This window comes from Pygocentrus nattereri, chromosome 17 (assembly GCF_015220715.1).
Source record: "Pygocentrus nattereri isolate fPygNat1 chromosome 17, fPygNat1.pri, whole genome shotgun sequence".
Taxonomy (NCBI): Eukaryota; Metazoa; Chordata; class Actinopteri; order Characiformes; family Serrasalmidae; genus Pygocentrus; species Pygocentrus nattereri.
This window is the reverse complement of record NC_051227.1, coordinates 40,634,896-40,646,259: the sequence shown is the minus strand read 5'-3', so window position 1 is coordinate 40,646,259 and position 11,364 is coordinate 40,634,896. Positions and strand designations below refer to the sequence as shown.

The 11,364-nt window shown below is 45.9% G+C and overlaps 1 protein-coding gene across 5 annotated transcripts; it reads right to left on the bottom strand.

Annotated features, from left to right (window-relative positions):
- Window positions 1-2,830: 2,830 nt before the first annotated feature.
- si:dkey-260j18.2 (uncharacterized protein LOC325231 homolog) lies at window positions 2,831-11,349 on the bottom strand. Of its 5 annotated transcripts, none has more exons than XM_017723110.2 (5): window positions 11,135-11,349; window positions 8,912-9,065; window positions 7,740-7,818; window positions 7,373-7,600; window positions 2,831-6,128 (listed from the first exon to the last, which is right to left on the bottom strand). In XM_017723110.2, exons 1-5 carry the CDS (start codon window positions 11,147-11,149, stop codon window positions 4,592-4,594), a joined length of 2,013 nt encoding a protein of 670 aa, XP_017578599.1. In that variant the 5' UTR covers window positions 11,150-11,349; the 3' UTR covers window positions 2,831-4,591. The 5 variants fall into 5 exon arrangements, with proteins under 5 accessions (XP_017578599.1, XP_017578603.1, XP_017578600.1 ...); XM_017723114.2 differs by lacking the exon at window positions 11,135-11,349 and adding an exon at window positions 9,917-10,811 and having other exon boundaries at window positions 8,912-9,153; XM_017723111.2 differs by lacking the exon at window positions 11,135-11,349 and adding an exon at window positions 9,917-10,810.
- Between the last annotated feature and the right edge of the window lie 15 nt (window positions 11,350-11,364).

The following is an 11,364-nucleotide window of genomic DNA, read 5'->3' as shown; positions in this document are numbered from 1 at the left end:
ATGGGCAGATGTTTCTATTATGAAGTAAACTTTTTAGCCAACCGCTGAAGTAACTGCCTCCCTCTGTAGGGATGCCTTGATGGTTAGGGTTAGTATTTCCAGTGGAAAGTGACTTTTAGCTTAATTAACTTAATTATCTGTTTAGTTATTTTAGTTAATTGGCCTTAATTTTTTCAAAAGATCATCTTTGAATCCATGTGATCTCAGAATGTTTAATATTTAGTGAAGCTCAACTGAAAAGTGTCATAATGTGTGTTTCATGTCAGCCCTGCATAATCGCACGTCGACAACAGAGAAAAGGACCAACGACAGTATGAGCTAAAAATGGGCCTTTCAGGGAAGGAAGGAAGCATTGCTCTTAAAGAGGAACGATCCAGTTAGAAACGCGTGAGTGAACCGGAGTGATTCACCAGAACACCGAGGTCTAGTTAATAATCACAGCCATCAAAGCAAGAGGAGCTTAATCAGTGCACAGTTGAGAGCCTTGCAGTTTAAGTTCTTCACAGTCGCCGTTGTAACAAAACCTCTTTAATGGGAGAATGAAAAACTTTAACTTTCAATAAAACTTTTCATTTCTATTGGTCCGTTCATCATTTTAACACAAGGCCAAACAGACGTTTCAAATTATACTGAAAAGAAAAACTGAAACCGAGATGAAAAGAATTCCACTAGCACTGCAGTGACAGGTTACTGAGCACATTAGCAGAGGAGGATATTATCGACTTTCTTTAATAAAGATAGTTCTAAATAAAATTTCTAGGCCGTCTTTCCTGTTAAACGTTTTGGAGAAGGCTGTCTTCTCTGATTGCTCCTCATATTTAAGCATTTCAATCACATCTGAATACCATAGTACTGAATCTTCCGTCCTCGGAGTATCTTAATTATTTACGTTCTCCTGTGGATCGTGTGTGTTTTATTGCTTTTAGACCTCAGTGCAGCCTCTGACTCTGCCTAGGTGTGGTGTTGGCATCCAGGGTTCTGCATTTCAGGATAGACGTCTCTTCCGATGAAGGTAGGTAACTACTCCTCCTCCTCCTCAGTGCCGATTACCTATGGAGTGACCAAGGGCTCTATCTTGGGCCCTATTTTGTTCTTTATACAGGATCCCCCTTAGGTTCGTTCTACAAGTACAAAATCCTTATAACTGGTAGGCAGATGGCACAAAATGTACCCCTCACACAGCTGGGTAGAAACGGCTCACTGCACCAAGAGAAAGGAAACAAAACAGACAAATGTGTTTTTATCTGCAGGTCATTTTCCTTCTCGAATGTGTTGTGCGTTTTTGACCAGTCATTTTTGACCAGTCATTGGTCAAAACTGCATAATCTTTTCACTTTGTTAGACTCCCTTCTTCATTTAGTTGATTTATATTGTGCAGCACTTTGTCTATTAAACGTAACTTGATTTGACTGAAAGTACTGGCCTGTACTCTGTCTGTATGGTATACTTCCCAGAGTAATACCAAATAGAGTAACAAAGCCCTGCTCACACTATAGAACAGTTCACACCGTTAATTAATGCAGTGCCTTCTGAAAATATTCAAACCCCTTGGAAATGAAAGATTTTCTGGATTACCATGTCACACTTTACCAATCAGTACATGCAATAATCTGCCGAGAGCCGGCGAGGAAACTCACAGAAGACGTGTTGTAACCACCGTTAAATTTAAACTTCATGCCCTTTTATTTTTAAAACATCGAGTTTGAAAATTCATCATCTGGACGACCAAGAGAATATTCAAATCCTTCATTTCATCAGACACGTATTTCAGACCGAGAAATCTGAAAGAAATCAGAGTGAGAGTAAACGTGCTGAGAAATCCTACTGAGCTAAAATCCGGCTCTCTGTATAAGATTCCTACAAAAATCCAGTTACGGTTGGATTAAGTGCATGTAAACACACTCACTGGTCACTGTGAACACTCGACTGTAACACTAGTTGTGTCAGAATACCATTTTTTCTTTGTACAGATATAGAAACTTTGAGATACTATCATATACTAAAGCCGTAAAACACGCCGTCTTTAACGGAGCACTTCACTAAAGATGTGCTTCTTAAAGTATGCCATCATTCCCGAACTAGGAAAAGGGTATAAATAAATCTCCAAACATCAAAGCACATTTAGAGTTTGCCAGAAAGCATGAAATGACCCAACTATGATATGGGAAAATATTTGGTGGTCAGATGAGACCAGGATAGAGTACTCTGGTCAAACCTAAAGGTGCTGTGGTACAAACCAAAAAACTCTTCCAGCGAAGTCCGGCGGCGGCGGCGGGAGCGTCGAGCCGTGGAAATGTTTCGTTTCACAAGAGAAAGTCTAAGAAACTGAAGCTTGGGAGAAACATTTAAACCACGGGTAAAGCTGATCCCACCCCTACTGAAAACCACCAACCACAAGCAAGCCACCCTTAAGAACCTGCTACAAATGTGCTAAGATGAAAGGAGAAATCAAAGAAAAGCTGATATATACGTACCATCAAAAGACTTTTGTTATTGCATCAAAATCTCACTCTCCTAAATATCGGGTACTTTGAATTCTTCAAGCAAGATACTTCAGTCATATTTGTAGATACATACATAAATAACTTATTACAAATCAATTATTTTGTAAACGTCACAACAAAAATACCAATCGGGGAAAAAACGTGCATCACGTATAATCAAGAAAACGTTGATTAATGTTCAAAGGGGCCTGAATACTCTGACAAGGCACTTTACAACTTTAATACGTATATACAGTATATAAGTAAAGACCTGTATATAATAACTATAATTATATTCGTCACTCTTTAAACTCAAAGGAGCTGTTTGGAACATTACAACAAAAAACTTGCAGTCAAAATGATTTATTGTGATGCAAAGCAGCAAATTACCAATTCAAACAGGCCGTTTTTATGACATCAGCGGTGCATTTTTGACCCAGTTTGTATCAGACGGTTCATCTAATGATGGAAATGGGTCATCCAAGAGCTCCCTGTCATTTCGCTCTTTAAAAATATGTACATTATGATTCTACACACAAAGAACTTAGGAGGCAAATATACAAAACTCAGCCATTTGGTTCTCACCTTGATTGCATGATTTCATCTTTAACATAAAATAACCCTTGTTAGATGCAGTTTATGCACAGGATAAAAACAGATATTCAAGAAAACTGACCACTGCCAAGGTACAAGGATGGTGACGCTTCTATCAAACCATCCTAGTAGGGGAGTAACAACACACTCAGCTCATAATTTCATTCAGTTCTCGAATATCGTGCACAATTCTCATGATATTTTAAAATAAAATCTGTAGGAAGGAAAAACGCAGACTATTCACGTTGATGCACAACCTGCTAACGACACTAGAGCTGACCCTGAACGTGCTGGTGTGGATTAAGAAGTTTGCGAGCTTTGGTGTTCAGACAGCGCAGCTGCATTGCATGGCATAATAAACAGAACGCAGCTGGCGTCACTATGTGCATGGTCTCATACAGTTCCAATGGAAGAGTCATAGTGCTGGCATCGGTTGGGCAAGTCTTCAAACGGCTGTGAAACTAATGTTATTCATGGTTTTTGTAAAGGTTTCTGGCTAATCTTATAACTTTCCCTGGGGCTTCTCTCAGTTAAGAACAAAAGACATTATGGCTCAAAAAAGACAGATGTTACACTACTGTAAACAAACCATATCTGACATTACAATACATTTCACATAAATGCCTTCAAATTACTGTCAACTGTATAAAACACACTGACCAGTCGCAACTGCAGATGGCCAAAGAAAACTTTCCTGACGGTGCAGAAGACGCAGAACTCATTCCATTCATATACATTTGACAAAGAAGTGCTCCAAAGTGTTTCAACATTCAAACATTTTTAACACAAATTTCCATCCGCGTTACGGAGTGGAGGCTGACCGTCTTATTAGTTCTCGTTTTTTTGTTCTGTTTCTTTGTTAAATCTTAAATTTGCAGAAACACGAGTGACCTCAGTGGGACCTCCCCGCGTATTAAAGGTTAAATTAAAATACAAAATGATCGACACAGTTAATTAAGGTGCAACTTCAACAAAAACAACCAACAATCAATTCATCTGAACTCCATAATGCAATCAGTCTCATTTCAAGGTAGGAGTGTGGGATTTGCGCATTTAGACCAGATTTACGGTATTTTTACGAGCTGGTGTCATTCTGGTTGTTTTGTAGTCCACAAGTGCATATATTAAAAAAATAATAATTCCTAACTTAATTTAAATTTTTTTTTTATTTTAAACAATCTTCATTTACTGAATTCTTCTCATGAAAAGAAGACGTTTGGGGTCTACATCTGAATAAAGTAAAGGGAATAAAGTTCAACAGCAACTCCAAAGAAACTGCAGTCCCCAAAACCAGAATCAACTACGAGGCGTTAAAATTCAGTTTAAATAAGAAAATGTGCGACAGCTACCAATGAGCTTCTGTTTTCGAGGGGAAAACAAAACCAAGAAAGCTACAACAACATTACACGTCCTACAAAGAAACTGCGTTCGCCAACACAACCAGAATCAAGAAGTAAAAACTCGACCTAAACGGGTCTAAACGTCAGATCCCAGATTTACTCCGTAAATAAAAATCACACGTCCTGATTGGCCCTTCTGGTCCGCCTCTCTCGGTCATCTGTCTTCCGGTTAAGTCTCTTTTCCTTACCCTGCTTCTCCAAGGCTGACCGAAGGCGAGCCAAGATGTGTTTTTTGGGGAACTTTAAAGTGGTACATCCAAACTGGCTGACTCCTCCGGTATCTCCAGGCAGTTTCTCACGTCTCTGGACCCAACTGCGCCACCCAGGCTTCCAGCAGTACACACTGTCGTAAAACCTCGAGCCGTTCTCACCACCCAGAACGTATATCCGCCGTTTCCATCTCGCGACCCCTCCAGCGGCGATGCGCCGCGGCAGGCCCGGAAAAACGACAGGGCTGGGGGCGCGGTCGCTACCACCGCCACCTCCTGTTCGCTCTGTTACGGTCAGTATCTCCCGTTCCGCCCCCGTTCCCCGTCCTTCCCGGAAAAAGAGCACGCGCCCTGTGGCGTCAAGTGGTTCCAACTGGGTATAATTACCATCCAGAAATTTGGCCGCGTCGCGCATGTAGCCACCCACGGCGCAGACACCACCCCGCACCGCTACTCCTCCAGCCAGGCAGGTGGCTCCAGAGTCCAGGCTGACACGACTCCAGGTCCTCGTGACTGTGTGGTAGATTAACACGCCAGAGTGTACCACGGCCCTGTTCTGCTCCAGCGTGGCGCCTCCGAGCAAGTACAGACGTCCCCGCAGGGCAGCGCAAGCGAAGCAGCGCAGTGGCAACGGCAAACGGGGACCCGGAACCCAAGTCAATTTGGAGAGGTCAAAAATTTCACACGTGTCAAGAAGTGCCGAACGGTTGCAGCCGCCCAAAGCATAAAGGGAATCTCCTGAGCCCAGCAGTCCAAACATAGCGCGTGGTTGCACCATCGGAGGCCGCGAGATCCACTGATCGAGCACTACATCGTACTCGTGCACTGACGACGACACCTGGCCAGTCCGCAAGATGCCACCTGCCACAAATAGCCGACCCCCTACGGCCGTGCAACCGGGGCACAGCAACGAGCCCAGGGCTGAAAGTTTCTCCCACTTTCCAGTGCGTGGGTCAAAGCAATCAACTGTGTAGTCACTTTCTCGCAAAGCCTCGTCCTCCCTGGGCTTAAGGTCCACACAAACTATCTTCTTCTCAAACATGCCCTCCCTGGGCCTCAGAGGGCCACCCATGCCCTCAGTGCTGGCCCTTGGTCCAAGCTCTTTGTTGAGTCGCCGGCTCTCTTCGGGAGCAAGCAGACCCGGGCGTAAATGCCGCAGCAGGTTGGGCATGTGAATGTATCGCTCAGCCGGCTGATGCTCTGCCCAGCGCCGGGCTGCATTGTAAACCTCAGTCTCTGATTCTACGCCCAGCCGGTCTGACTCCAGCAGGCTGCCCAAGGTGCCTGGGTCCAGTAGGAGGAAATCCCTTTGGCGGGCCACTCGAGGAAAATGCTGGGCCACCAGCCTCAGAGAGGCCCTCAGCAGGAGCTGGTCATGATGGGAACGGGCCAGAGAGTACATTCCTAAACAGTTCTCCACAGACAAATGCTCAAAAAGGAACCTAGAAGAACAAACACATTTTTCACATATTATGTACAAGTGTTCATTTACACTGTTATAAAACAGGGATGCCCAACTCTGGTCCTGGAAATCTACTGTCCTGCATTTAGTACCAACCCTAATCCAACACACTGTCCAGTTAATCAAGGCACCTGTACCAAATGGCACCTGCTGTCCTCCTCCAAGCAAGGGCACCAACTGTAAAAGCATGTATTTGGGACTCACGTGACATACAGAACATGTATGTAGCACACCTGATGAAATTCGTTATTATGTTAAATCTTTTATTAGATAAATTTACTAATCTGGTTCAAGATAGATTTACAGTTATAATGCAGCTCCAACGACGTTACTGAAACCCTGAATATAGACCAATACCAGTCCAGTATATTATACATTACAAAAGGTATATTTTTACAGAGATCATAGATATGACAGTTCTTTGTTTACAGAACTTCCATATTTCATTTTTTCTCTGGGATGTCGGTATTTATTATCTTGATCAACTACACCAACAACCGTACTGTACTCAGAATTCCCAGCTCTAAACCTCTCAGCTGCTTCTCTCATCCTGCTCATGCCAGGTCCCTCACCGACTCCCGAAATTTACAAGAATCCTTGAACAGCTCATCTGCGCTTCCTCTGTCGACTGCAAGTCTCACAAATAACAGGAGTCCTGGCAGAGTAACGCAGGTCATTTATCCAGCTGCGCTTCTGGAATCTCTGTGTTCGACACACCACCTGTGCTTCTGTCTCCATACTCCACGTGACCCGTATTAATTAGTATCCAATTAATCTGATGATGCTGTTAACAGCAGTAATAGTTTAAGCACAGCCAGGCATTTCTCTCAAACTAACATGAAGCAACTTCGCTTTCCAACATTAACTAACCGCACCCTGCTTTTCACGCTCCTTACACCTTCATCACTCGGTCCTCTTCAAACACTCACAAATACTGAGAGTCTCACAGTAAAACACAGTTCATCCCGGCTTTGTACGTTCTGTCATTTGACTCCAGCACTCCGGGATTCAAATTCACACCTGTACAGACCTCAGAAGACACAGGCGACACCCCGCAGCCTCATGTTTCTCACCGGCATGTACAAATAAGGACCACAAGAGCATCAAATGGTACAGGGCCTAGGAGCTTTAGGAGCATCTGAATTTAAGAGCCAGGTAATAGAGTTGGGCAGAACTGCCTTAAAATAAATATTCCAAAGTTATAAATATGAATATGTGTCTTACCTGGAACAAAGATCTTGCAAGGGCATCACCTGAAGACGATTGGCGGCCACAAACAAGTCTTCTGCTGTGTCGAGACTGAGCCCTGCCTCCCCTGTATAGATGAAGTGGATGACCGTCTCCATAACTGAAGGCGTCACTTCCTCCAGTCGAATCTCTGCGAGTCGAGACTCCACAAGGGGGCTGGTAAACATGGCACGGAAATACGGGCTAACAGCAGCCAAGAGGACTCTGAAAGTACAAAACAACAACAGAGTCGAGGACGTTTTTTGTTTGTGGGCTACAAAAAGCAGAACAATAAAACGATGAACGTTACTTTACACGAAAGAAAGCAGGAATTCTGAGACTGTTACAGGAATGCAGCTCACACCTGTGGCACATGAACCTCTTTCCTTCCACTAAAAGAGTGACATCACACAGCTGCTGGGCATCAAGCAGCTGTTTTAACCCTGTGAGAGAGAGAGGAGGTAAACAAGCCCGTCACAATTACTGCATGACCGTCTGATCACAATTATGAGATCATCACAATTCCTTACGCTCTAACATGTTTACAGAGCAGCAAACACGATAGATCACCTGTCACCAGCGCACGCTGATGTTCTTACAGCTCGTCGCCTATATTTACACTCAAGAATAAAAACTTAGTTTAATACTGAGTCCTTTAATACCTGCATACAATCAGCATTATATATATAAATAATCTCAAATTATTAAATTAAATTAAATGGTGATCGCCCCGGTGACCGCATGAGCCTACTATGCCCTGCTGGTGACATCCTGTATAAATAAAAGTAACACGTGGCCACCACTTGGTAAGGTGTGGGAAGGAGACACTTAAGTCATGGCCATGACTTGGTAAGGCACAGGGACAAGATCCTAACATGTGGGCACGACTTTGTACGGCTTAAGAGTGATTTAATTAAGCCTTGGCAACTGCTTAATAAGGATGACCTCATGGTAATGATGTAATTATCTCATTCCGATGCCTTACTAAGTTGTGGCCACGCATTAGGACCTAAGCATTAATACGACGTGGTGTTATTTTTATACACACCGGATGTCGCCGGCAGGGCTTCCTACCAATCGGACGCTACAAATAAAAGCACAATGTTTGCTTGATCCCAAATTCAGCTGATCAGCCAACTTTAAACTGCAGGTCTAAACCAGCGTCATCAACGTTCCTCACAGACGTGCTGGTGTCACGGGACGACACGGGACGACACGGGACGACATGCTGTTCACCACGAAAACAAACAACAGGCATGGTCAACAGCTACAACTGCCACCGTCTGAACCCTGAATTTCATCCGTGCTGAACTACTATAATAATAATAATAATAATAATAATAATGTTCCATTTATATAGCGCCTTTCACAAACCCTAGGGCGCTCTACATCATTAAAACAAGGTAATAATAATAATAATAATAATAATAATGAACGACGGCTTTAAAGAAAGACGTTCTACTGTCTGCAAAATGATAAAGGCAGAGAAGCAGCGAGACACAAACGGCCCAGAACACCAAAAGAGCTGCATCTCACCCTGAGTAACGTACTCCCCCAGGGGTGTAGTGGTGTCATCGGGGAAGTCCTCCTCCTCGGAGTCGCTGTCAGAGAGGGGTTCCCCACCTCCGCCGTCAGCATCGTGCCATGGCTGTGGTCTCCAGGTAACTGTCCCACCCTTTACCGCATTCATCTGAGAGACGGTTGAAGGATAAACGGGCAGTTTGGTATTTTAACACGTCACTATGAAGATGTTCACCACTGCATGCCACACAAAGCACCTGGAAGATTCAGAAACTCTGCGTTTGATTACAGGCGACCGTTTACACAACTGCACGCTGGCAGCTCCTCCACCAGCAGCCGCAGAGCCTAAACGGTTAAACAGCGGTCACTCAAAGGTTCTTTAGTTAGGGGAATGGTTGCATATAGAACCGTAACAACTCAAAGAACCACCTGAACACACACACACACACACTGTTCTTTCTATGATGGAAAGCATCATTTTCAGGAACCTGTGATAAACAGTTCTAAGCCTCCATCAAAGGTTCTGCTGTGGGTACAGGGACCGATGTTGGGCTGGGCACGACGGCGCGCGCTTTTCTGACCTCACTGTGTGTAATGCGGTCACTGCCCGCGACCACCTGCGTGTTTCACTATGAGAAGAGCAAAGCTGGTCCTGCTCACATCACATAAGATCACCGGTCACGGGTTCAGCGGTGTCTCTTACAGTGGAACAGCACTGGGTCATCTCACGGGTCATCTCACGGGTCATCTCACGGGTCATCCGATCAGATTTCTGATTATATTAATATCATGACGGGTCCAACTTTCTCTTAAGTCCTGCAACATTATTTACTGCCCCCCCCCTCACCCAGCTCAGCATTCTGGGGTTCTGTCCGGAACCCTTTGGGCTAAAAGCGCAGGGAGAACACAGAACCGCAGGGAGAACACAGAACCGCAGGGAGAACAGCCGACAGACACTAATGTAGAATAGTAAGGGTGCCGAACCGGGCCGGGCCGGGCCGAACCGGGCCGGACTGTTACCGTTAGGTCTGAAGCCGTGTGCCTGTGGTCCTCAGAGACGACCCGGGCGCGCTGCCTCAGTGGGGGGCGGTCAGTTAGCCTAGCTGGGTTGAGTTAAACGGCCGCAGACAGTCGACAGTTCGTGCCGCAATGACATGAGGCCGTTCCCACAGCCCACGGGCGGCTCCCGGACTCGTTCACCGGAAAGCGGCCAGCTCATCGTCGGAGCCTCCGGCGGAGAGCAGCGCGCCGGCGCCGGCTCCGGCCAAGGCCCCGGCCCCGGCCCCCAGCACGCCCCTCATCTCCCCCAGCGGCTGCACCGGGTCTGGGTCTCCGCCTCCCTCCGCTGGAACCTCGGGACCACGGCTGGCGGACTCGAGCCCGGCTTTATCGTCTGCCCGCGGGCGACAGCGGAGCTCCGCCGGCTGGAAGCTGAAGCGCGGCGCTCTTCTGGGGCTCCATGCCGGAACAGCAGCCCGCACGCTTCCCTTTCCTCAGCGCAGCGGATATGACGCGAGTACGAGGCCGCCTGGAAACCCGTTCGTGCTCCAACAAGTTTGTTTGGGTTTCGCTGCTCCGCCTGAACCGAGCCGGAACCCGCCCTCGAACTTTCTGAGTTACGGGCGTCGCTGCTGTTGGACCGATTCGTTGAAACGGCGACGCTTTTGTTTTGAAGCGCGGCCGCGTTCCCCCCACATACGAGCCCGGTAACGGCTTCACTGTCGCCCCGAGTTAACGTTCCCCCCACATACGAGCCCGGTAACGGCCGCACTGTCGCCCCGAGTTAACGTTCCCCCCACATACGAGCCCGGTAACGGCTTCACTGTCGCCCCGAGTTAACGTTCCCCCCACATACGAGCCCGGTAACGGCCGCACTGTCACCCCGGGCCGATTAGTGCGGCTTCGCTCTGGAACGAGTCGCTCTCTCGAACCGACTCACAGGTTCAAATGAATCGAACTTTCTTTGGCACATCAACGCAATAATATAATAAAAGTCCGACAATAATTTTTACTCTTCACCCAAAAAAAAAATAAATAAAAACGATAAATTACTACACATAAACGACTTTGAATGCTGTTTAAATGGTTAGGCCAAGGACTTAATGTAATAAAACTGAGACGATAATCTTTCGCAGTTTTGCCTAAAAATGACAGAATAAACGAATTAAATCCAGTTAAATAGTTTCCCCGACAGACGCGGCTCCGCTTTCTGCGCTGCAGGCTTCACCTGCGCCTCACCTGCTCACAGGGCATCTTCCCGTCCCAGGTGTTCCGGCAGGTCCATCACGCACTTCTACACGTTTCCGCGCAACTCGGTCTCTTTATCGATTGATCGTTCAACGGAATGGTTTTATATCTCGTCATAAACAGAATTCTAAATGAAACACTGGTTTGAAATGACTCTGCTTTTATGTGAGAAAGGTGTTTGTATGTGTGTTTTTAGGCTCCCTACAGATTCAGCTCCACGC